The sequence below is a fragment of the Nesoenas mayeri genome (assembly GCF_963082525.1).
Source record: "Nesoenas mayeri genome assembly, chromosome: 7".
Lineage (NCBI taxonomy): Eukaryota > Metazoa > Chordata > Aves > Columbiformes > Columbidae > Nesoenas > Nesoenas mayeri.
The window spans coordinates 1263332-1289747 of record NC_137551.1 but is presented as its reverse complement, the minus strand read 5'-3'; the positions used below and the strand labels follow the sequence as shown (position 1 = coordinate 1289747).

Here is a 26416-nt window from a genome sequence, read left to right as displayed (position 1 = left end):
CTGCTAAAGACGGGCGGTGGGAAGAGAGGCAATAAATCACAGCAGCAGGTGAGATGCAGAAACCTGCTTTCTCCACAAATCCTCCTTTGGGTTGAAAGGCAAACCAGACATGATTTGTCCTTAACCTAAGCATCACAGTAATGCTGCTTCGGGTCCATTTTGATGGGAAAGGAAGCAAAAGCTGCTTTGTTGTGGTTTTTTTTCCCAGTAAATGATACTTGGACCTGGTGTTCTGTGAGCGTAAATAGCTGTTATCTGGAATGAAACAAATGCCATTAGCATGCTGTCTGCTGTTAGTCATTCGCCTCTTATTTAATTCCTGATGCTCCCAGATGGTAAAGGCAGAGCTACTGGGAAGGGTTTTATTTGATCGGTAACGCTGAACTTTTTGCTTTCTTGAAAACCGTATTTTTTAGGGGCTGACCTGATGATTTTTGTCTGTTTTCTTGTGGTTTCCGAGCCAGGTACAGGTTAAATTTTCATCTCAGTTATTAGCTGAGCTCATCCCCACTCTGCAGTCCCATCCAACGGTGAGTTCTCCCCAAACCGGGAGCCATCGGCTGCAGACCTGGGTCTCGCTGGGACGTCTCTTTGGGCAAAGCAACCGCCTGGTTGCTTCAGAGCTCTCCTTGCTCTTCGCAAGCCTGAACTGTTCGATTCCATGTGATGTTTTGCCTGCTCATTTTTATTGTCGATTAACCGGTTTTCTTTCCTTTGTCTTGTATATGATGGGATCTCCGCTAGACAGAGGTAACGGTGGGGGACAGTTGTGCAGCTGGACCCTCATGTGGTGGTGTTTGTCGGTGGTTTTTCATAAAACCGTTCCTAAACGCACCCCTTGCTTTTCACGGTGCTCCTGTGCTTGCATGGCCTGGTATCTGTGCAATAACCTCATTCACGCCTCCTCTCCTCTGTACTTAATGTGTGCGTGTGCCTCCTCCCGCTGTGTCCTTACAACGGGTCACCAGTGTGGGTTTCCTAACAGTTTTATGGATCCTTTTCAGTCTTTGAAGCTTCAGCGGATCAAAGGGACTGGGAGTTTAGCTTAGTAAGGGATATTAGCTGATGAAACACGTGGTGATTTTCTATTCAGCAAGATGTTAAAAGGGAGCAAGAGAGATTGAGGTTGGTATCGGTCCTGGCTCCTCCTAGTGAGCCTGATTCACATGCTTCTGATATCTTCACGTTTTTGATAACTTCGATCATACTTTATGTCAAACGGTTCTTTCTTGGCTACCGCTGCCACAGACTATCACTAAAATGCTATTAGCGAAATATAAAATATTCCTTTTTTGAATCCTATACGAAAAAGATGTGATTTTCCTAAGGCTGATCTCTCCAAGATTCAGGCAATTTTAAGCCAAACGGCCATAATTTTATCTGTGTTTCAGCTCGGCTGAAAGAACAGCGAGTTACGAGTGTGCAATTCCCTATCCCTTGGTTGAGATGGGGGAGCCCTGATCTTTGCAGAGTGCTTCTCACAGGTTTGAAGGCTGGAAAAGGTCCACTGAATATGAACGGAGATGGTGGGGGGTGTGTACGTGGAATGGCTTGTTGGTGGTGAGGATACAAACGGAGCCTTCCGTGTCTCTATTTAATCGATTGCTTTGTTTTCTCTTTTTGGGGTGCGGGTCGGATGGATAAATAGAAGTTATCCCAGGAGCGAGAGAAGTTTGCGGATGAGGACAGCATATTCTATGCGCTCGGAGAATGTGGGCTCATTTCTTTCTCCGACTACATCTTCCTCACGACAGTCCTTTCCAGTAAGTACAGAGTTTTGTGGTCTTTATGTTCTTTCTCTGCAATTACTGCTTTTTTCAGTTTTGAAGGTTTACAAGCAATGAGTCTGCTATTGTTGTCTCCATACATTTCCCTGAAAGGAGCCCTTGATTGCTTGAAACTGGAGCTGAGTGAATAATTGCTATTGCCTCGTCTATTTAGACGTAGCGTCGAGTGTTTCAGAAAGATAAGCAGATTGATGACTTCTGAAGATTTATTCCTCGTTTTAAAATGTGGTGCTTGTTTTCATTTGAATGAGTCATTTGACGTGCTGCTCAAAATTCTAAATGGAGATGTGTTCTCGAGTTGGGTTCATACGATATCGCTGTGTTTGGATGAATGTTGCTTTGCAGCTCTTCACTGGTTACCAGGCTGTTCGAACTCCGTTTTCCAGCTGTATTTTCAGTGGTGTAAGCTCAGGTTGTGAGTGATGTAATGTAATGAGGAGAGAGTTAAGCTGTTTACGTTTCAACAAGTATCACTAGATACCTTCTGTCTTTTCCCCCTGCTGCGCTTGACTCGTGCTGCTGATATTTCTGTCATCTGCTCATCTGTTCCACCAAAGTCTTCTGCTCTTGAGGCGCCAGCACTTGGAATTTTGCTTTCTTGGCAGGAAACAGTGAAACTAAAGCCTTTGGTAGCGCCAAATGGCATTTCTAGACTGTCTTTGTGGGGAAAGCAAGCTCACAAACTCATTTGCAGAGCTTGGAAGGTGCATCACTAACAGCAAAGTCAACACAAATTCCCCTTATTTTCCAGCTCTGTCAGTAAATGTGGGTAATGGGGAATGTGCCGCTGTCCAAACGAACCTGAGACCTTTAATTTCAGAAAACTTGGCCGTGTCATCTTGTAAATACCTGTTCGATGATGATGTGATTGTAGGAATTAAAAAGCTGGGTGCTCCCCAGTTTCCTGCGGACGCGTTGCTGCCGGCTCACTGCTGTTCAGCGCGTCAGCAGGTGATTTACTCATGTTCTCTAAAAGCAACAGGTGCTTTATTTTTATTCCCCTGTATTCTCACATGCTGTAACTTGGACAAATGGAAGAGCCATTTCATTTATTGAGGATCCGGTACCGCGGGAAGCAACATTCAAGGTCGTGGTTGTTGTCAGATGGACGTGGTGGGGGAAGACACATATGTGACCTTCATCTCGTGAGAACAAACGCTGAGATGTAAAGCTCGCTCAAGCTCAGTTTGTGTTAGGATTTTAATCTGCTTTTTTGTTTGACCGAGTCTCAGAGCTGACTGCTGGGACTTCTGTGCCTCTTTCTTACGTTAGTCCGACCTGTGCTGAAGTTATCCAAGGTATTTTTGCTTGTGTAGCGAAGGCTTTTCAGCCGAGTCTCCGCAGGCAACAATGAACTTGCAAGCCTGTAGTATTGCATTACTGAGCGTGGTACAGAAAACACTGGTGCCCTTGGTGCTACGGCCGTGCGAGTGGTGAACAGCCCCCCTATTTAAGTACACAGGGCACACAATTAAGCAAATTAAGCAAACTCCCAAACAAACCTTGTCCTGTAGCCAGGTGGCAAATTCACTGTTATGCCGTGCTGGTTCACTCTCTTACTAGTAAACAAAACTTGCAGGAGTCCAGTAGTTTCTGATTTATTTTTTTGTTCTCCTGGGATATAAATAAAAGAGAATGAGGAAAGTACATCTTAAACCTGATGGTTCAAGATGAGTTTTATTGCTGTGTTGTTTAAATAACCCAAGCATTAAGAAGGCATCTGGACAAGGACGAGCTGTAGACTACATCAAATAGCTAAAAGCCACTAAATATTGAGAAAGAAAAGTGGTGTATTGAGCTGTAAAGCAGGAGAATCTGAAGAGAAGCGTGAGGCTGGGTCTGGGGGTGGGAGATGGGAGATGCTCCTCCACGGTGCTCACAGATCAGGTGCAGTCTGGTCCGGTTTATTGAACTCAAACCTTATCAGTGAGACTCTCTGAGAACAAGAAACCCCAAAGGGCTTCATGGTGTCACAGAACCACAAAATGTTAGGGATTGGAAGGGACCTCGAACGATCTCAGCAGTGCTGGGGGGACAGCTCCTGCCCAGCTCTACCAAAAGCACCGCCAGCCTTTGGGAGGGTTTTCTGAAGCTTTGCATTGTAACTTGTCTTTTTTGCAGCTTTGACACTCGCTTTGCTTGTTTTCTCCAAAACTAAGGGCAACAAAGATGCTGCAGGGAGTGGAGCATCTCCCGTGTGAGGAAAGGCTGAGGGAGCTGGGGCTCTGGAGCTGGACAAGAGGAGACTGAGGGGTCACTCTTTCATGTTTACAGATATACAAAGGGTGAGTGTCAGGAGAATGGAGCCAGGCTCTTCTCGGTGACAACCAGTGACAGGACAAGGGGCAATGGGTTCATGCTGGAACACAAGAGGTTCCACTTAAATGTGAGAAGAAACTTGTTCCTGGTGAGGGTGGCAGAGCCTGGCCCAGGCTGCCCAGGGGGTTGTGGAGTCTCCTTCTCTGCAGACATTCCAACCCGCCTGGACACCTTCCTGTGTAACCTCATCTGGGTGTTCCTGCTCCATGGGGGGATTGCACTGGATGAACTTTCCAGGTCCCTTCCAACCCCTGACACTCTGAGATTCTGTGTCTCTGGAATACGGAGCGTGCGGCAGCTGCTGGGAGGGAGAGGAGAGCGAGCTGAAGGCTTCATCTGCACGTTGTTTCCAGAGAGCTGTTTGCATACTGTACCCTGTTGTATTTGCAAGTGGCTTCTTGCTCTAGCACTGTTTGTTCTTTGCAGTTGCCGTGTTTCTGTGAAAGTGTATTTTTAAAACAACTAATAAAATCGCATAGAAATGCTCCATAAGGTTAGCATTCCATTAAAGGCAGCAAGAGCTGAGTGGCCTTGAGGACACCCCTTGGTTTCTGTCGCTTCAGCTGCTCCTCGTGTTTTGGGGCAGAGGTAGAAAAATGAGCGAAATTCGGGCTAAGCAAAAGGCTGATGGGATTTCTCTTGGGTCCTTCAAAATGTCATAGGAAAGCAAAGGCATTACTTCCCTAACCAAAGAGGTTTTGCTTTATGACTTGTGGAACAGGTGGAGGAAAGGAGGGCAAGAGCTTTTCCATCACCAGCGGCTGTGGTTTCAGAGCAGACGGGTCTGTTGTCCAGGCGCGCTAATGCCTCCTTGATGAACAGGTACTGAAGGGAGCTGGGCATTAAAGGGATGAGTGGGTGTTCTTTCTGTAATTGGACTGTCGCTGTGTCTGGATTTACTCCTCCTGGAAGGAGGCTTAAGTAGCACTGGCTCAAGCCGAAGTCATTACTCTCTTGCCAGGGCTCTTGTCACAAACCTGTGACTCCTTCTCCCCTCTCCTGCGGGTTCATCCCCTATGGGTACCGGCCTCTTGCCCAGGATACATTCACCTTTTTAAACCTTTTCTTTCCCCTGTGTAGGAAATAAATCCCAAGCCACCTCGCTCTGGAAATTATTTTCTGGCGGGATTATCGAGTGCTGTGTGGGTCTGTGCTGCTCTCTGGAGTCCGTTGTAGCTGTTTCGGATATATATTGCTGGCTGACACAAATGTTTTCAGCCTCTTTTCCCCGCCACGAGTGAGATCTGTTTTCTTACCGGTGGTGCTTTAATCCTGCAAAGCAGCACAAAGTGCCGCAGGGCTCGCTTCTACGAGAAAAGGAGACATAAGGTTGCTTTAAGTTTATAGGAATATTTTTGTTTGCGGTCCTGTTCATGGTAATTTTATCTTTAAACTTCCAAGACCTTCTCTTTACCTACATGCCCATGCATGGGTACACCTCATCCACATTATATGGATGTCCTCAATACGTTCCCACCAGCCCCATTGCTGCCATGTGGGATTTCCAAGATGTACCTGAGCAGCACAGAGATCCTCTCCCAAGGGATGTCCCAACTTCCAAAAGTAAGCTCAATGGCATCACGTCAGGGCTCTGTGGCTCAGCATCCCACCTCTGCCGTGGGCTGCTAGGACAGAAATGGGGCACATTTCTCACAATTGGCAGTTTGGTATCTTCCCAAGCAGAGCTTGAGCTCTCCGCTTTGAAAACCGGCATTAGGGCATGGGATGCTCCACCAGCTGCTGTCTTCACTTGGTCTTTCTTTGTTCACCTCTCCATTCATTGCATTTGTATGGTGTGATGGGCTGATGGATCTCCACCAACCTCCTGTACCACAGAGGACAGTACATTTGCAGCGAGGAAGGACTAATTCACATGCGGCACTTGTTAGCATGAGTGGGAATTCCCACAAACTTCTGATTATTTCTATAGAATTAGGAAATAGAGGAATTTTCTGTCGCTCATCGCAGTATCCCAGAACCTGCAGGTGTTTGCAATGTCCTGTTTTTCCAGGGGTTCCCTGGAGGGCACAACTTCTAGTGGCCTTTATCTGGAGCTGCCATGTCCATGACTGTTTCCCAGCTCCTTGATTCAGAGTTTAAATAGTTTGAAATGACATAATGGGCTTCAAGTTGCTGTGTCAGTCGTGCGGTGGCTGATGAGAAGCTGTGGGAGGTGAGGCTGCCCATGCTCTCAGACCTCTGAAACCAAGCTGCATGTTTGTCATTGACATTAACACCAAAATACAGAATTTGGTGTCGAAAATACACCGTCTCTTTGGTTCACTAACAAGCAAAAGGGAAAAGTGAAACAGCAATAATATATACTTCTTTAAATTTCTTTTTTCTTAAATTGGTTAAATAGAAGAAAGATTTAAAGATTTAAGATGACATTGTCTGGGACAGATGCGTTAGCTGTTCCTTACACATGCCTGACCCATGCATTTCTGTGCTTTATTGAGGATTTTACCCGTTACAAGTTAACCCCTTCCTTGCTTTCTTTTGAGCACCTGCCTCTGGTGCCAATGTGGACGTGTGCTTGGTGCTCACATGGAGTTGAATCCACGCGTTTGGTTCTGTCATGTGAACCCGCAGCGCAGATTTAGGGCGAGGAGCTGCCTAAACTTGGTTTCTCTTGGGTGGTTCAGGGCTCTTCCTCTTAGGAGTGGTGACATTTTTACTTGGTGGTTTCTCACCGACTTCTTCCTGCTCCTTTCTCTGGGTGCTGGACTGTTTTGAAGCTGAAGTTTGTATGTATTGAGGTTTGTGTACTTCAGTTCTAAAATTATGCTTTTGTATTGTTTCAGGGGTCATTCGAATTCTTCCTTGTGGTAAGAAATAACCCGTAACCGCTTAAAGATCTTTTACCTTTAGAAGTGATGTTGTGGTGCAGTCTCCGTGCTGTGGACTTGGTTCTTTTAGCTGCTTGTTATTTGCATTTCTGGGCTGATAAACATTTTTTAAAACTTGGTGGCGTTTGGATTTGTTTGCTGAAATAGCGAAATAATTCACAAGGAAAAGATCTGCCGCGTTAAGACAGTTTAATGTGTTTTCCCCATGTTTATTGCAGCTGAGGCTCAGACATCTATATTCTATAGATAGTTGCTTCCCTATAAGGCTGTAACTCCATTCTCAAATAAAATATGACAGCATTTGGAGATGCATTATGTGAAAATGCATCCTCCAGCTCCTCCCTGTTCTGTGCAGTCAGTTGCGATGGGCTGTGGTTTTGGAAGGGCAAGTTTGTCTCTGACCCTGATTCTTCCCTTCAGACAGAAATGTTCCCATTCAAACAGGTACAGAAACATTTTTGGCTCAAGTACAGGCTCAAACAGAATAATGACCATACTGATTCATGTAACTTAAAGACAAATCTTGATTGTTCTTTGGCTGGAGGAAAAAGGTAAGCTTTTATTAATGCTGTGGCATTACAAAAAGGATAAGTGTGTTTATAACTGCAAGGCTTTAACAGCCATCTCTCTAGATGAAAATCCGTCTCTACTTTAGGTGAGTTGCGAGGCTTTCACAGTATCGACAGGGTTGGGAAAGACCTCAGAGATCATCGAGTCCAACCCTTGGTGCAACTCCAGTCCATTGACTAGATCATGGCACTAAGTCCTATGTCCAGTCTCAGCTTAAAAACCTCCAGGGCTGGTGAGTCCAGCACCTCCCTGGGCAGCCATTCCAATGCCTGACCATTTTGGGGTGGATATGGGACTCTTGAGCTGCTTCGTGTTTAAATTCCCACCAAAAGATGAAATAATCCAGAGTCTTCATAGGAATAGCCAGAAGATTTACTTCCTCTAAGTAACACCACCCAAACCCGCAACGTGGTGTTTCTCATCAGCGGGCATTTGTCTTTCAGAATGTGTTGCTTCTGCTGAGCATGAAGGGCAATCAAGAGGTCCATTGGAATAATTGAAAACAGTTTAAAATGGCATAATTGGCTTAAAGTTGCCCGATCAAGCCACCTAATGCCTCGGAAATTCGCTGGAGCTTAACACTGATGGATCCAGTGGATTCTTCCGATGCTCAGCATCCTTTTGTCTGGCGGAGGTTGCTCATCTTTGTAATGTTCCTGCTTGTGCCGTTTGGTTTTCTTGTTGCCTTTCTGTTCCCAAATATTTGATTTGAACAGATGAGTCAAGAAATATGTTGATTGCCATTTGCAGTAACTCCAGGGCTGGTTGAAGAAGCAACTTTGTGTGGATCTGCAGGATGATTTCAACTGGAGTTTTCTAGGTGTATTTGCATATATCTCAAAGCGGGGAATAAGCAACTCATGCATTGGGATTGGCGTGGGCACCAGTGCCATTTGCGTTAATGACTTTGAGGAATCATTAGGAAGCTGCTAGACTAGAAAATAAAGCTAAAAAAGAAGCTGTGGCTGCTTTGGCCCATTCCTGCCTCGTTACACAAGGGAAATCAGTTGCGATATAAGATCTTGATGCTGAATAATGTCAAAAAGTATGGCGAGGAGATAGCTCCCAAAACCAGAGCAAGCTGGAAATGCAGCCCAGCGCATGGGGAAAGCCATAAGACAAGCAGTGTGCGCTATGGAAAGCAAACAGACCTTTAAGTGGTTTGGATAACAGTTTCAGGAGGAATATTGCGTTTGTTTTGAGGCATCTTAAATAACGAGGCAGTGGGAAAATTTAGAGAAGCTGTAATAGAGAGTGGTAAAATTGGGGGGCAGAATAAAATGGGAAGAGGGAAGGGGGCAAGGAGGAAGGAAGGGAAGAAGGGGGGAAGGAGGAAGGAAGGGAAGAAGGAGGGGGGAAGGAGGAAGGAAGGGAAGAAGGAGGGGGGAAGGAGGAAGGAAGGGAAGAAGGAGGGGGGAAGGAGGAAGGAAGGGAAGAAGGAGGGGGGAAGGAGGAAGGAAGGGAAGAAGGAGGGGGGAAGGAGGAAGGAAGGGAAGAAGGAGGGGGGAAGGAGGAAGGAAGGGAAGAAGGAGGGGGGAAGGAGGAAGGAAGGGAAGAAGGAGGGGGGAAGGAGGAAGGAAGGGAAGAAGGAGGGGGGAAGGAGGAAGGAAGGGAAGAAGGAGGGGGGAAGGAGGAAGGAAGGGAAGAAGGAGGGGGGAAGGAGGAAGGAAGGGAAGAAGGAGGGGGGAAGGAGGAAGGAAGGGAAGAAGGAGGGGGGAAGGAGGAAGGCAGGGAAGAAGGAGGGGGGAAGGAGGGAGAGTTTAGCTTGGCAAACTGGTGTCTGCTGCTTTTATGATCTGCAGCTTTCTGAAAGATGTAAGTGTAAGAGGGCGAAGAGAGATGCAGGTTGTACAGGCTGATGTAACCACGAGTGATGGGTTCAGCTGCCGTCGGGATGACTCTTCCCCCATAAATCCCGGTCAGAAACGTGGCGCCCCAGGGGAGAGGCAGAAACAGTCTCTCTCGGGACTAATAAATTCCGGCTGCCCGGAGGTCGAGGACGTGTGTTTTAATGAGCGTCTCTTCCTGAGCGGGATGAGATAATGTCTTCGATGCCCTCTGGTTTCCCTGGCTCGGGCTCACATTTCTTGGCTTTAAGTGTCATTACAAGTCATTAGACTGAGCTATGCAGATCAGAGGAAGAAGCAGGCTGTGTCACTTATTACCTAAAGGACTGAAGTAATTACATTTGCCAATTTAAAGACATTTTCCTTCCCTGTCCTTAGAAAACACTGACCCTGCAGATTTTTGCTGCTGAGCCGTTCATTTTAGTTGCACAAGCGGTGTTCTCCTCTGGGCCTTTGATAAACTGCTCCTGAAAAATGTCTATTTAGAGAAGGGAAAGGAGGGAACCGGTATGCTAAGTACCTTTTTTTTCTGTTCACCTGTATCTGCACAAATGGGGCAGGGTATTATATTTTTCCCTAAAGGAAATTAAAAATAAACCACAAGGCTAATTTTTAACAAGGGGTAACAGATTTTCCAGTCTCGGAATACACATCATCGTACCCTGACGGAGAAAATGGGGGAAGAAGGATGAGGTGTGTAAATTGCTCTTTGTTTCCTAGCGTCTTGTAAGTGAATTAAAGCTTCATATAGTCCCCTGTTTCCTCCTAGGGGAAACAACTCTTTTGTTAGATTTTGGTGGCTAATAAGGAGGAATTTTGCCCAGGCTTTCATGCAGTACTTGCAATTAAAGTGAACAAAACTGGCTGTGTTATTTAAACATTAGGAGGGTAGTTGGAAAGGGCTTAATATTGTTGCTCTTCAACTAAATGGGGATTTAATCACTGGAAGTGATGGATGGATACAGCGGAGGCTTTTTGTATTAATGCCTTTAATTAGATTGCACCGTTGAGGAGATGATGTTGATGTTGGGGATGACCGGTCCCCTTGAGTGTAGCTCAGCTAATGATGAATTAACAAGGGACGGCGGGCAGGACAGAAGTTGGATGGAGACGTCGCTTCTGCTGTAGGTTTGTGTAGGAACCGACCCATCGTGTGCTGCTGGTGGCGGCCGCTCACACACACCGCGTTCGGAATTCAAAGCTGGAATAGCTGGCGTGATGGAACTGGAGATGGGAGACAATGGCAGCGGGACTGTATGTCCTGTGTATATCGAGCAGGCAGCGACAGGGTGTTCTCGCCATCAAGTTTAATGCCGTCGAACGTCTGCGTAAGGTGCAAAGAGATTGGAAAAAGTGATCTCATTACCACGTTTGCTGAATGTTTTAGCAATAAACTGCTACAGCCTCTTAAAGCAGGGGGAAAACATGATGTAGAAGTCTCCTGGTCCTAAATTGAAGCTGTAACTAATGTACAACATCCAGTTCAGTTAATTCCATCTCAGTTTCTTTTTGAGTGGTTCTTTGCACTCCTTCTCCGACCATAAGTTGCCTTGATGGGGAAACTTGTTACTTTTTGAGCATCCACAAGAAATATTAGAAGTTGTTTGTAAGAGATGAAAGGGAGATGAGACTCACCAGGGATCCCCATCCTGCTGCCAGATTTGGGTGAGGAAGAGCCATCTTCAGAACAAAAAAAGAGGCTAAGTTTTAATTGATGATGTAAGATGACAACCGAAGCACTAGTTATAGCCAAGAGGGTTCCCTGGAAATTCCAGCAAAACGCAGAATTCCGGTGGGTGGTATGTATTTGTAAGTAGCAGAGCAAGATAAATTCTCATCTATTAGCTTAATTTGGGCAAAAAATGTGGCGCCGTGTTGTCGCTTTAAATGCTGATGCATTACAGTGCCCAAAATGGAAACGTACCCAAATTCTTTGGGACGCAGGGGAAGGGAGTGGTTTTGCTGCAATGGGTGGCTGTCAAGTGATGCTCACGCAGACTTGTGGCCAAACAAACCATGACAATGCAGACTAAATACAGTGAAAAACAAGGCATCAGGCTGGCTGGGCGCATCTCTGGTGAGCTGCAGCTCTGGGCATTATCTCCATGTTGTAACTGGAACCCGACAGAGGTGATGATGATTTGTTTAAATTTGTGTGGTGAGACAGGAGCGGAGCCTGGAGGAGAATTACCCCAAGGAGCACCATGAAGCTACAGGTTCCCAAGAGCCACATTTTCTCCTTAAAATTGTGACAATTCTGGAAAATTGCTTTTGGATGGAGTCATTCTGAACTTGTTCTTTATTTTTATTGAGCTTTTGTATCTTCATTAACTGGTCTTTGTTTTTTATTGTGTTTCCTTTATGTAGCTCCGCAGAGGAATTTTGAAATTGCCTTTAAGATGTTTGATCTGAATGGTGATGGCGAAGTGGACATGGAGGAGTTCGAGCAGGCAAGTTGAACGCCAGGTTGACTTTGTAATGCTACAGCATTGTAGCCATGATCGCAGTATTCCTCTACAGTGCTATTGTGACTTAGATTTGTGGTTCACATCTTTTCCTTCCATGCTCTGCTGTGTTGCCTTAGTCCCTGCTTTGTTTTCAACTGGATATTTGAAGACATAATTTTCCCTCCAACCAGGACACCTGTGGGTATAAACCCTGGTTTCCTGTGACTTTGTGTGTTTACAAGATGTCACCTCCCATGCAGATAAAGAAGTTTTTTCACTCCACTGGTGTCATAGGATTTTGATCCTCCTTTCTTCCACAGCTTTTATTACATTCCTTAATTTTGTCTTCAGAGAATCACCAGGGCCAGTCTGCTCTAAATAAGACTTTAGCCATTCGTTTCAATGCCATCTAAAACTGTGTTTATTGAGAGTGGATTTTCATTAGTTTCTTTCCCCAACTTCTTACGAGGTTTCATCATTGGGGAGCTTGATGCAGGTTTTTAATAAGCTCAGCCTGTGTGTGAGGTCCCTTCTATGAGATTTGATTGTGTTAGTGAGAATAGATTGAATACTCGAGCTGTGAGCGGGGATAAGATCTGACCTCCCCACGCAGAAGGGTATGGTTTGTTTGCCTATGTAGGAAACACCCTCACGGCGTTGGAAACTCATAAACATCTTGCTATTGCTGTATATTAGCAAAGCTCTGCATGTGCTGCTTGTGAAAGGAGAAATAAATGACCGAATATTTGTGGGGCTCTGTGGTTAATGGGCAAGTGGAAGCTGCTGCTTCTCAGGCAAAGGAGATGAGACTGTGGTTAAAAGCAATAAACTAAGCTGCCCTTTTGGGGGTTGCTGGAGGACATCTGTATGTGGAGAGGGTGAAAAGCTGTGTGCTGACACCCGATAACACAGTGGCCCTGGGTCATCTGGTTACAAACTCCATCAGCTGGTGGAGCGCCCGGTCTGGAAGGGGTCATCACGCTTGGGGCGCTGCCTCGAAATGGGAAGAACTAGTGGCAAAGCAGGTCTGTTGAATTCCCCGCCCTTCTGATCTTTTGCTGTCATCCTCCTTAAATGATTACCCGTGAGCATGGTGTGGTTATTAGGAGTTTGCCCCAGAGCTGTGTCATGTATCTGGTCAGTTTTACATTTCTAATTGCAAATTTTGGACTACGAGGAGAATGTTTATTTCCAGTTATATCCCTTCACCTGATAGCTGGTCATGGAAAGCCAGGAGTTTTTAATTTTGAGTGCAAGTTGGAACACATGGCTGTATCCAGGCTCTGGTGCTTCTTGGTGCTGCCTCCCTACCAGCTGCTGATTTAACCAGGAAAAATTCCCTCTTTTCCCATATAAAAACCACTTCTTTTCCTTCTGTTTGCATCGTGCATGAATATAGCGCTGCGCCGCAGCTATCTGCTGCTATAACAATTCAAAAGATACTTTACAGTAGATACTAATGTTTTAGAGTGAAATCGATTATGGAGATAAATGAATTTAAGAGAAGTGGAGAAGGTTTAACCACTCACTAAAAATGCAGTGGTGCCGAGGTACTAACACAGGTGTCATGTTTGGCTTTTTTATTAGACGTGTAAGGTAAGAAAGGCTGTTTCTTGAGGGTGAATATTTCAGAAGTGCTATGAAGACGAAAGTACAAAATTGAATTAAATTATTTCAAATCATCCAGTAGGCAAAGGGAAGTTATATGTGCATTAAGTCATATAAAAATCCTTAGGAAGAGGGACATATTTTTGTTAAGCTTGTTACATGTGTCACTGCATCTATATAAAGGAATAAAATTCCTGGTTAGCATTAGAATATTTTGGCTAAGATTGATCTTCCAGAGTTTTCGATGCGGAGGATGAAGGAGCCTTTTTGGGAAGCGAAAAGCAGCTCAGTATCTTCACAGACAGGTATTGCTATAACTGATTCGCCGCACTCTGCAAGCAGGATTAAGGCAAACACAGAGCTTCAGCATGAGGCAAATATAAAGCATTATATAGTATAACACATGCAATAATGTATATGGTAAATAAAAAGAGCATTCACTTCTTATGGAAATGCCTCAGGGTTTGCACGTCTGTTCCATAAACATCTTGCCTGGCGGGGGCGGCTGGAACTGGCCCTGCCAGTGGCATCAGTATAAAAGAGCAACATCATTTTGGGGAGAAAGGGTAGAAAGAAAAGAGCACAGAAGGATCGTGTTGTCCCTGCTGTTTGTGAGCACGCGGGAAGGATTTTCCTGCTCCTTTTCACACATTGGCTTTGCAGAAACCCAAGAGCAGGTCCCGCTTCTTGTTCATGTCGGAAAAACCTTAAGATACGTCAAGGAAGAAAATTACTTGCAGTAATTTAGCTAATGTGCAATTAAGTCAGGGGCTTTAAGTACCTAATAAGAAAATATTGGATTTCTTCAGGCCTCACTGAAGAGCCTCGGATATATATTTTTTCCTGTCGATGCATATGGGTAATGTATAGGGCTGAAGATTTTGGTGCCGGCATCAGTATCGTCTTCAACTTCAGCACGCAAATTAGTTTAGTCTTCCATTTTTAACTTAAAAGTAGATTGGAAAGTAGCAAACTCCCAGACTTGTGATTTCTCTTTAAACCATGAGCTATTTTCATGTTTGTTTGGGGTTTTTTTTCCCTTATCTGGTGCAAAAGATGAAACGGATCACAAACGCTTAGGCTGATATATGTACAAGAGACAGTGAAGCATCTCTTGTGCTTCACATCCCGGTATGATTGGTGAGCCGTGAGCGAGGACAGCGCCTCTTGCCGTGCTTGTCTGCGGCTCTGGGCATTAGAAGGATAACCCAAAATAGGCACCAGCCAAACAATTTTAGCTCCAGCGCCCACAGATGGATTTTTCAAACTGTCCGATGCTTGTTATAGATGGGGAGAGAAAAAGGCGGGGAGTAGATGCCATATAAATAACACCTGGGGAAAGATGCTCTATTGACCAGTCTGCAGTGTGGTAAACACTGGCCTCTGCAGGAACAGGGGCAGTTTTCCAAGCTGGCCATAAACTGCATTGCTTCACAGTTCCTATGGATTTGTCTCCATGATGTGCACAGAGAGCTTGTGGTTAAAGTGGAGCCCAAAGCAAAGTAAGGAGTTGCTATTGTATTTACAGTGCAAAAACCCTCGCCCCCCCAAAACCAAAAGCAAACAGGAAAACCCCACCAACTCCCGAACTTTTATTTTTACTGCATGTTTTTTTCCCTCTGACTTGACTTAGTTTTCCTTATAGCGGAAGAATAGCCAGTCCTGTGGGTCGAGGCAGCATTTCACGCCAGGTGAGCGCGGCAGCGATACGTGGTGTTCCCCTCTGGAGCATCCGTCCCCATTGGGGTTGTTCCAGCACTCGCTCTCCCGTTGGGAAAAACTGACCACACCATACATGACAATAATGAGGTTCCAACATCCTTTTGACAGCTGGAGCTCTTGGCAGCTGGTTTCCCTCTTCCCTTCCAGCTGTTGTTGGCCTGAGGAAGATGATGAAGGCAAAGCTCCAGCAAACATGGCTGCTTCGGGAAGCTGTGCTGTTTAGGCCGAGTGCCCCGCAGCACACTGGGTGGCTTCTCTTTGTTTCCCCCTCCTTTCTCACACTGATTGTCCTTAATATGAATCCTCTGCCTTGTTGGAAGAGATCGGGTCTCACCCAGAGAATAACCCTGGCTTCTCCTATCACTGCAAAAGTCATTCAGGCAGGTGAGTGCTGAGAAGGGGTAGTGAGATACTTGGTGATGGAAAGAGGTGGTGAGTGACCATTTGGCTTGGCTGCTCCCTTAAATTAGCATAGGACCCTTAAACTGTTGGATTTTTCAGGCTGTGGCATCCTATAACCTTAATCTTTTGCCATATCATAGAGGGTAGGGAGGTCATCAATCATACCGGGATGTGGAGCACAAGAGGTGTTTCACTGTCTCTTGTACATATTTCAGCCTAAGCGTTTGTGATCCGTTTCGTCTTTTGCACCAGATAAGGGCGAAAAAAACCCAAACCAAACAAAAAATACAACATGAAAATAGCTCATGGTTTAAAGAGAAATCACAAGTAATGCTGCCTGTGAGTTTACTACTTTTCAATCTACTTTTAAATTAAGATTAAAAGTTTAGATTGTGTCTTATGCAGAGAATAACGCTGTGTTCTCATATCACTGCAAAAGTCATTTGGGCAGGTGGGTGCTAGGATGGGATAGTGAGATAATTGGAGGTGGTGAGTGACCCAAGTGAGTGACTTGGCTACTCCTTTAAATTAGCACAGGACCCTTACAATAAGAAACTGTTGGAGTTTTCAGGCTGTGGCATCCTATAAGTTCGATATTTTGCCATATTGTAGTGGGTAGGGAGGTTGTCCTGGAGCCTCCACTCCTGCTGAGCGCTGCCTTTGGGAAGGTTCAGAGCACTGCTGAGATTGCTGTGATTCTAAAAATCCTTGGTTTTGTGGACAAGGGAAAAGGAAACGTGGTGTGGGTTAACTGAGATTGGTGTGAACTAAGGAGGATGGGTGGTAAAATAGTAAACCACGTCCAGGCTTTGCTCTTCCCTGTGGCTGCCTCGGCTTTCTCTCCTGCTGCGGCTTTGCCGGGAGCAAGCTGCTCTCTGCTGACCACGCGTAGGATCGCCGATAACATGCTCATCTGCAAAACGGGTGAATTGTTTCTCAAAACTCGTTTTAAATATTTTACACTCTTCTTTCTTTAAAGAGGACTGTAAAAAAAATCTCAGCCGCGCTTTCAAATTATCCTGTCTTTTAAGATTTATTTTAGAGAGAAAAAGAAGAGGATGACACATGTGAGCCTGGAGTACTTTGTGCTGATACTTGACTAGTGTAAGTCCCAGTGCTGTTTTTGCTGATAACATCCTCCCTCTGGTTTTCAGGTCCAGAGCATCATTCGCTCCCAAACCAGCATGGGCATGCGCCACAGAGACCGCTCGACGACGGGGAACACCCTGAAAACTGGCTTCAACTCCGCGCTGACAACGTACTTCTTTGGGGCGGATCTGAAGGGGAAGCTGACCATCTCCCACTTCCTCGACTTCCAGCGCAAACTGCAGCACGATATTCTGAAGCTTGAGGTTTGGGTTGTTTTCTTTTTACGTGCGATGGAGAGGGCAGTGTGTGATGTGGTTTCTGGAGGAAGATGAAGAGTGTGGGAGGGCTTTGGAGGGATTACTACACCTGTGGTTTCTAGCACTCACAGATCAAACCTCTTGTTAAATTTCTGATGAGCATTTTGGCCCCTATGGCGATTCCCAGGAACTTCTCCAGCTCTTGGAGCTGGCAGGTCCCCGCTGCGTGGCACTCTACATGCCACTTGCCTTGGCCTTCCCGATGGAGACGATTATGAGCTGCTTTAGAAGACCAAAGAGTTTGTGAGCGATCTGTCACTGCCTTCCCAAGGAAGGTTTGTCTCGTTCCTAGTGAGCAATCTGTGCCCTGAAGGGCCAGGGCTCATAACTATCCCAAAAGTCTTCATCTATGTTTTTGTCCCCGTCTTCTTGTGTGCCTCGCTATTCTGAATATGTTGGCTGTGTGAGCGTTCAAGCCCTGTGTGAATCCTGCTGAGCAGGTGGTCTCTGCTATCCGACCTCCTGGGTTCGTGTGCGTTGTAAGGAATGTCCATATGTTCTGTGACTCTTACCCCTCAACTGAAGTGAAGGTCTCCCGGTTTTGATTTGTGTTGCCAGGAGCTGACAGCAGCGCTCAATCTCCCTCTGGGTCACATAGCTGCAATTTGAGCATCAAGCTTCAAAATGTGGTGCTTTTTTGACTGAAGCAAGTGCAAGAGCAGCAACTTGGTCTGTGTCTCAGCTCTCAAGTGGAGCTGATTCAAGATGCTGCCCTTCTCTGGACCTGGCCTGAGCAAAGCCAGGCTTTTATTTGCGTCAGAAATGAGGGGTTTGTGCACAAGAAAATCCCTGCCCACCCTGCAGCCATAACCATTAAGACGACAGTATTCAGAGTGCACTGTCACTTCTGTCTGATGTATGAATGTCCGTGTGTCCAGGTTGTGTGATCCAGCAAATGAACAGCATTTTATTAAGTTGCTGTTAAGTCCATTGCTGTTAACCTGAATTTATTCCCTTTTTTATTTGGAGTTTTATGAATCTAAGTAAGAAACTAACCCAAGGACTACTTGTTTTTTATGAAGGTAATTATCTGGTTCACTGACTTCATTTAACTGCTCATTAAAGTGGATGGTGTGGCCCTGCACTTGCAGGGGAAATAGGTTGGTTGAAGAACGTGTTCTTTGAGGACTGTTCCTTGGTTCCTCTGCAAATTAAAACAAATTAAAAACAAATGGAATACTTTTTAAGGTTAAGAAACATATGTTGAAACACAAAGGGAAGAGAAATAGAGATTATTCTGTCCATGTTTACCATCCTGCTCCGGTTTCCCGCCAGGGCCGGGCAATAACGGGCACTGAAGTGTTAATTGTGACTCCGTGCTGGAGTCCTGGGCTCCCTCCACAGGTCCCCATGGATCTCATTAAAAAGCAACGAGGTTTTATTCAGTTTCAAGGTGCTGGTTCTTCTCCTCCTGCAACAGTTTAGTATTTAGTTTGTAGTGATTTCAGTCAATTGTGCTTCTTCCTGGTAAACGTTAGCTGCCTTTCTAACAAGTTAGTTATTAATTAGGGGCAGTACCCAATATTTGTCTTGGTAAGTTAATAAACATCATGAATGCATCGGTACCGAATTCCTGCCGGCACCCTTGAGCACAGTCCTGTGCTGTGCTTGGCATTACTGATACTTGTTTGAACTGAAAAATCCACCTATGCAGTCGTAACAGCTCCGTTCCGCCAAATGCGTTTTTTCCTGAATTTGCAATACTGAAGTACCTGGTTTATTTGTAGTTCTCATCAATTTAGGCAAAACAGGTCTATTTCTGTCCTCAGCCTTACGTAATGCGGCCTCTCTCCTCTTCTGCTTTCATCTCTCTTGACACGATCTCCCACCTTCTCTCCTGGCTTCGTGTTTGATGTTTTTATTCACAGTTAAGTGGCTTTTCACTCAGCCACTTAAAAACACGGTCATTCAGAGAAAGGACATCGCTCGAGTGTTTTACTTTGGCGCAAATCGGAAGAGCGTGAGAAGCGGCGCTGGGAAGTACCGTACCGCAGGGCATCGCGTAACTCGTGGAGGTGGTTTTCTTTTTAACAGCTTTTCTGTGTGTTTTGTGTGTCCGTTTGGGCGATGAGCCTCTGAGCCCCGTGCTCCTGCATCAGCTTTGTGCTCGGCTGCCCACGCAGGTCGTCTCTGGATCCTCCTTTTAGCGTGGCTGGTGTCACTTGGGGACGAGAAGGGGCCGAAAAGAGCTGGTGGCAGCTCCAGCCCTCGGCTCCTGGTCCATCGCTGGTTTAGCAAAATCAGTGCGTGGTCTGAAGCTGGGAGGGTGATGGGAAAACCATTTCTTGTTCACGTTAGGTGTCTGAATTCCCAAAAAGGCCTCGGGGAAATGCACTGCGAGCAGGGCTGAAGAACATCTCCTGGGGGCCGTGCAGCCCCCGAGTGATGTGGTGTCTCTGTTCTCAAACTGGGACACTTGCTTTCCCTTTTCCAACAGGAATCTACTTTAAGACAGACCTTTCTTTCAAGCTCTTTTCCCTTGGGCTGGGGATCCAGGCATGCCTGCAGTCACTACACCTGAGAGCTGCGTTCTTCTGCTGACTCTGAGGATGCAACAATAGTTTCTCACTGCCTGAACCTACTTTCCTCGTACTCATTGTGGTTCATTTTTCTTTCTTACCAAAACATCGATGCATATTTCTTGTTGAGACTGAGCAGAAACTTTGTCAGACCAATTAGCTCAGACCAAGCCCTCGGCATTTGTGTTCCGTATGGGTGAAGTTAATAACCCTGGCCTGGTATTTTCTTCTTCCCTTCTGCTTATTGTTTTGATGAAAGTACATTTTCCATCACTTTATGGAAACACAGCAATCAGCTTGGTTGCAGGAAGGATGAGAAGAGTAACCACAAAAAATTAAGCAGGAGCAGGAGGAGAAGCTTTTAATGGCTTATTATGACTTCTTGTAGTTTGGCTACTTGGAGGGAGCCGTGGCCACCACCCCACCGAATGGGACACGCTCCCGGCCAAGTCCTCGGCGTTTTCTTACCACGTACGTGCTGCCTTGCATTAGCACCTGTGCAACACCCTCCTTTCTTCTTGTCACTTAGTGTGACAAAGGGTGACAGTTGAGTCTGGACAGGCGCTGCAGCTATGATGTGTTAGGACAGGCGCTTATTTGGCTTGAACAGTGTTTTGGTTTTTTTAATGAGTGAAACTACTCGGAGAGAGAGGAAGATGGATAGGACTCGACATCACCATTTATGCTATTTCAGCTTGTTAGTGTCTGTCCTAGATATTCCTGCATCCTCGGTGCATCAGGAGGAGACTCAGCCAGCCCATGGGTCTCTTCCAGCCAAAATTTTTTGATGATTCTGTAAGCGCGTGTAGAAAAGATGTTTTAGCCCTTTGTCCCCCGCATCTGCGTCGCTTCTGAAAGTCAACCCCCAAACCTGCTAATAGCTGTGATTTCATCTCTATACTTAGTCTTGTTTTATTTCCCCAGGCGTCTTTGTGTCAGCAGTGGGATACGTGTCAATGGCCTGAGACCTTAGTGAAGAATTCTTTCCCCAAGTTGCCTGCGATGAGGTTTCTATGGCACATTGTTTCCCAGCAGTGACTCACGGAGGGCGTTTTTTCTTGGCTGAATTGGTGAAGCAGGTACTAATACACCTTGTAGGCACGTCCCTCCCCAGCCAAAGGTCTTAAGTGCTGGAGCAAAGAGAAGTAAAATGAGATTCTGTGAGACTGTGGCAGGGTCCCCATGTCACCGCTGACACCTGGAAAATCACTAATTCTGTGTGTCTGGTCTGTGACAGGTGATGCTGCTGATATGATTGCTGCTTCGTTTGTTTTTTATGAAGAAAGGGGGGTGGATGTTGTCGTGCCTATGAAGTCCTAGATCCTTTTGGATCTCAAGCCTGTCTTAACTAATATTCTGGTTCCAGAAGGCATATCGAATGCTTCATGATCCAGTTTTAGGGGAATAACTGAAGTCCATAAGCGCCTTTCTGTTCTGAGTCCTGGTTTCCGTATGTGTATAATCCTTTACCAAATATTAAAAACTACTGTGTTGTTACCAGCTTACTCCAGATAATTTTAGGCTCTGCCTTGGTTTTATGTGGGCTTGCAGACTGATACAGATTTTCATCCATTTGTTGTTGACTGGCCTGAGAAATCAAGTCTGGCGGTGTCAGGTTGGCTGAGCTTTGTAAGGAAGGGCCCAAAACTCAGACTCTTTGGAGGTCAATTCGCTATTGAACTTACACGAGACATTTTTATTTCGAGTCATGGTTGGCTGTATTGTCACCAAGTTGTGTTATTTACCTGCTGATCTGCTCACCCATCAGCTTCAGCCCTGGCCTGGCCACTGTGGGAACAATGACGGGGGATGTAACATCGCCCTTTTGTTCTTAGGATGCAGACAAGGAGGAGTTCTTATAATGGATTAGTATATTTACATAGTTTTGTCAGTTCTGCATCTCTATGCTCTGTAGCTCCTCCTTTAGTCCCCTACTTGCTTTCTCTTCTTTCACATGGTCCTTACATATGAAAAACCAAACTAGCACTTGTGAAGTTGTCTCTTTCAGTGGCACAATTAATGGCAGATATGAAAATTGGTTGGCGTCTTTGTTAGTGACTTCTTGACTGGGTCATGGCGCTTACTTGAGGTGTCAGGGTGGCATCTCTGATGTGCAAACGTATGAAGAGTCACCTGGTGTTAAAAGACACACTTTTGGAAACCATTTGGTATGCCATGGGGAAGGAGAGGAGGACGGGCTGATTATTAAATATGGAAAGCCTAAAATGTGCCTCACGGGTCCTTAGTTTGTCCTAGAGGACGAGTGTTTTGGGAAGGAGCAGGAGATGGGCATGCGGCGTTGGGAGCAGCCAGGCTCGGAGCACAGATGCTGTAGCTAGGAGTATTAATAAGCTGAAAATACAATTAAAAAGCAACCGCTTTTTAGGTAACTAAAGGAAAACCCAGAGCAGCTTGGCTTTTACACTTCTTTTTTTGTTCTGGTGTGTTGCCTAGGAGCTGATTTTCTGCTAAGGCAACCGACCGAATGTGCTTGTACAGATCACAGTGGATGCTGTGGAGCTGGGACACGGGAGACAGCAGCGGAGGACCAGCTCTGTGCACAGGACAGAACTCCTGCGTCGTCCTCCCTTTGTGCTGGTTATATCCCAAGTTCAACCTGAACCTCGCTCTTGCTCAACCCCAGATTGGGAGAGCAGGGTTGGGGTGTCTTGGAGAACTTACTTGTCCCCCATGCTCTGGGCTGTGTTGCTTTTATCACCCCCTGACTGTAGATTCAAGGTGTGTTGATAGCAAATAACCTTTAAGCAAAGCTGTGGAAGGGAAGATGAACTTGATATCCAGGCCTTTTACCCCCAGGAGGCCTTACTAGAGTCAGGGATGGACAAAGCCACGATGCGTTTAGTAGAAGAGGAATCGTTGGGCTTGTTCCCGCAGATCTATATACTCTTTCTTCTGTGTTTAATGTGTTAGGTGTTTTAGGGAATAGAAATAAGGCTGATAACTATGACTTGATGCATAGCCACGAAAGTGCTGTGGATGACCGAGTTTTGTGACATCTGCAGTTAAAAATCAGATTATCTGAGCACCATGAATGGTTTTATGTCAGGGAACTCCATAGTTGAGGAGTCCCAGCCCAGTGTATGTGTAGATAAGCTGGGAATTTCTAGGCAGATAGTTGAGATTATTTTAAGAGCTCATCATGTTTTTGATGGCATTGAGAGCTTCTGGCAGGCTGCTTTTACCTTGGTGTGTGCATGGAAAGGGTCACATGAAGCGGTCAGGTTGACCGTACTGTCTCTGTTAGAGTTTGGAGAAAAGCTGGCAGTCAATTTTTATCCAGCGTTGGCCCAAGACTTGCTAAGAATTCAGAGCGGAGTGTTGGTATGGAAGAAAACAAAACATCTGGAAAATAGGAGTAAGTTACAAGGCCATGGTGTGTGCGGCGTGAAGGAAAACAGAAGGGAGATGTAACTGTCTCTGTAAACAAGAGGAGTCGCTATAATGAAGACTGAAGCAAGTAATTTGTGTCCATCAGTAATGGCAGAGCAAGTAATGAAAGGCTTACATGTGCACCAGAGGAGGTTTCGCTTAACTGCAAAACAGGTTGAATTTGGGTCTCTTTTTTCATTAAGGGAAAGTGTGACTGGTTGGGTGAGTGGTTGACTGTCACGGGACAGGTACCAAAAGCCGTGCCCCACGCCTCTGCCAGAGAATGCTCTAATCACTGTTTCTGACTAATTCCTCCCCAGTACAGGCTGCAAAAGGAAGTGGGGAAATGGTCAATGCCAGCAAGATCAAACCCTTCCAGTGCCGCAGTCTGACAGGGTGAGGAGCAACGGGCACAGACTGAAACACAGGAGGGTCCACCTGAACATGAGGAGAAACTTGTTTGCTGGGAGGTGCCAGAGCCTGGCCCAGGCTGCCCAGAGCGGCTGTGGAGTCTCCTTCTCTGGGACATTCAAACCCCCTGGACCCACCTGTGTGATCTGCTCTGTGACCCTGCGTGAGCAGGTGGGTTGGACTGGGTGATCTCCAGAGGTCCCTTCAACCCCAACCACTCTCATTCTGTGATTGCTGGGATATATCTTGAAAGCGGAGGAGCAGCTTTGCCACCTCCTCGTTTGGGATGGGTGCTTGATGCCCCGGTGAAGGTGAGGAGACACCCACCATGGTACATGCTGCTGCTCTGCTCGGATTTCAACGGGGCAGCTGAAATGTGGTTGCAGCGGCTCTGCAGGGGCAGCCGTTTGAGGATTTTATTGGAATGTCTATTTATTGCGTCGTTAGCAGCAGTAGAGGGGTTTGCTCTGTGACAACAGGCTCCTTGTGTTTATGAAGTGTGTGTAAATCTGCTCCCGCAGTGCAGCAGAGCCTTTGGTAGCACCCCTGCCAATAAAACACCGAGGGCGGTATTTTGATTAATTAGGTGAATGTGAAGATGTGTATCGCTGAGTCAAAGTAGAAGGGATCAGCTAGTTATCATAGATACTTTCCTTCATGTGAGCACAATTCAGTTAACCAAGAGCCAAGTCCCAAAAGCTGATGGGCAAGAGGCTGGGGGTGGCTGTGGAAGGGCTGGGGGATGTACCTGTGCACGGCAGCCCCGTACAGAGGAAGGTTTTGGACCACCATGAGCTCCTGCCCGGGATTTTGTGCCGGTGCTGTGTTCCATGCTGTTAGCAAGGTGGGAAAAGAACCATCTTGAAAGCTTCTGTGGCTTTTTGTTGTTGCGGAGCTGTTGCCGAGGCATTTTGAATGTCCCGGTTAGGTGACAAAATTCGAAGCGGGTGTTTAGGGCTGTGGGTTTTCCATCCTCATGTGGCCCCTCAGGTGCAGTGACCACGGGAGCGTGGGCAATGTGTTTTATTAATCATAGGAAAATAACGAAACGCTGATCGCCCAGCGGGCTTGCTCTGCTTCCTTGGGTGAGAATGTCAGGCAGCTTCTTCAGCGTGACCCAAACCAAACACAGATCAAGTCCTGCATGATAACAGCACGCTAAAATCGCTGACTGGGAAATCTCTGATGAGCAATTCTCGCTGCAGGTATCTGTCTTTCTGCTATATGAACAAACGCTTTAGTCCTCTTGCTCTTTTTCCCCTCTCTGTCTCCAAGGACAGAGCCGTTCTGCCCCTCCATGTGTTGCCGTCTGCGCTTCAGCTCCTGACTTTGCTTCTCTTGGCACATTAGGACATGGGAGCGGGATGCAGGAGCCCCCTTTTCTCTGCTAGGCTGAATCTAACTGCCACAAGTTTATTTTGCATGGCGAATTGAGTGCTGAGGTCAAGCAGAAACAGCGTAAGCTCCAACAGGGTGTAAGAGGGCTGGATTTATTAATAAAGTTGTGTATATCAGCTCCATGGAGATTTTAATTGCTGTTTTTCAGTGTAACAGTTTGGCTCTGGTACTTGTGGCTCTGCCATCCTGCGGGTGTCCCTGCGGCGGGGCTGGGAACTCGTACTGTTCCTGAACTTGGCTCTTTTCTCATTCACCGAGCACGCAGGATGGAAAAGCTGCTCTGTTCCTCGCGTGGAGACACCAGGAACATTGTCAAGGGTAGGGATGGCGTGAACGGAGCCAGGTCTGGGAGGCGGTTGCTCATCTCTTCTCCCTCTCCATCCCAGCAGCCAGGCGAGTGCTTCCCATTGATTTCTCAGATGTGTCTTTTCCCCTTAGCATCACTGTTTCCCCTTCTTTAGGTTTTCTTCCTTTCAATTCCCTCACCGCACGGAATTTCAAAGCAGATCTTTTCAGAGCTAGCGAGATGTTACTTTGATTCATGAGGATGAAGTTCAGGTGTGGCTGTCTTTACATAACCTTTTTTTAATTGCTCCTTGAAGCAGAACAAGTTGCCGGTGATGGGAATGAATTGTTTTCCCCTTGCAGGCACCAGTGGTGTCCCAAGGTCAGTGGAACCTCAAAGGCATCTCTCAAACACCCGCTCTGCTGGGATTGCGCTGTGCTGATACATGTACATTTTTAACCTGGCTGCTACGTATTCACTTAAGCTGCTCTTGGAGAGCAGAGGGAAAGAGCAAACGGGGAAGGCATTTAGAAGATTGGATTTTTCTCATGTGAAAATAGCTCCCTTTTCTTTCGTATGTTGTTTTTTAAGACTGAAAAAAAGAGAAGCGAGCTGCTCTTGGCAGCATTGGAAGCGTTTTTCCTGCCCCGATCCAGCTGTACAACCCACTTTGAATACAGGGAATCAAGTAGGGGAGGGAGTTGAGGCGCAATTAAATAATTGGGATGCTCTGGCTGGTTTTACGAGGCTGAGAAGCGCTTTCCGCCGTGGAGGAGCCGGCGGTGCAGGCGCGGGCAGCATGCCAGCTCCGCAGCCGCTCTGGCAGCGCCGGGGCAGGAGCTGCTGCATTGCTGCGGGCTCTGTGGTCGTGGTGCCCGTGCTTTGCTTCCCCGTGGGCTTTACCCAGCCCCGGAGCAGGGATGACCCTGTTATGCCACACTGGCACTGCCCAACGTGCAGGGGATGCCCAGAGCAGCCTGCGCACTGTGGTTAAGGCTGTGTTGGGCTTTTCCTCCTCTGCATCCTTCCCATTTGTGTTTCTCCCACTGTAGGTAGCTCTGAGAGTCTTTAGAGCTGTTCTTTCGACTGTTTATTACCAAAGAAAGGAATTGGGCTTTGCCAGTCTTGCAGGTTACCGGTGCACTCCATGAGGTTGTGTCTGCAACAGGCTGAGCTTCACCTTGCAAAACCCAGTGTTTAAGATATATGTGCACTAGGACCTCTTGCATAATTAACAATAAAAAGTTAAGATTTTGAGAACATTGACCTTTCCGGCTTTTAGGATTTTTTGCCTCACTCTCTTTTTGGTGCCTTTGCAAACATTACGCCTTACTCCCACATATATTAGTGGTTTCTGATGGAAGAGATAGCTGGTGTTCAGCAAGATGCACAGTGTTTGCCTCCTTTTTCTTCCTCTGTCATAGTTGTATATGCAACTTGACAAGAGATCCTGGC

The 26416-nt window shown here is 46.3% G+C and overlaps 1 protein-coding gene across 2 annotated transcripts in view; it reads left to right on the top strand.

The window, feature by feature from the left end:
* The window catches only part of MICU1 (mitochondrial calcium uptake 1), a 94363-nt gene that overhangs the window by 50044 nt on the left and 17903 nt on the right, over positions 1-26416 (top strand). For both annotated transcript variants that reach the window (XM_080348043.1, XM_080348042.1), the window contains 3 exons: positions 1649-1763; positions 11740-11822; positions 16706-16903. In XM_080348043.1, the coding sequence (XP_080204169.1) occupies positions 1649-1763; positions 11740-11822; positions 16706-16903 (396 nt within the window). The remainder of the gene's footprint in view (positions 1-1648; positions 1764-11739; positions 11823-16705; positions 16904-26416) is intronic.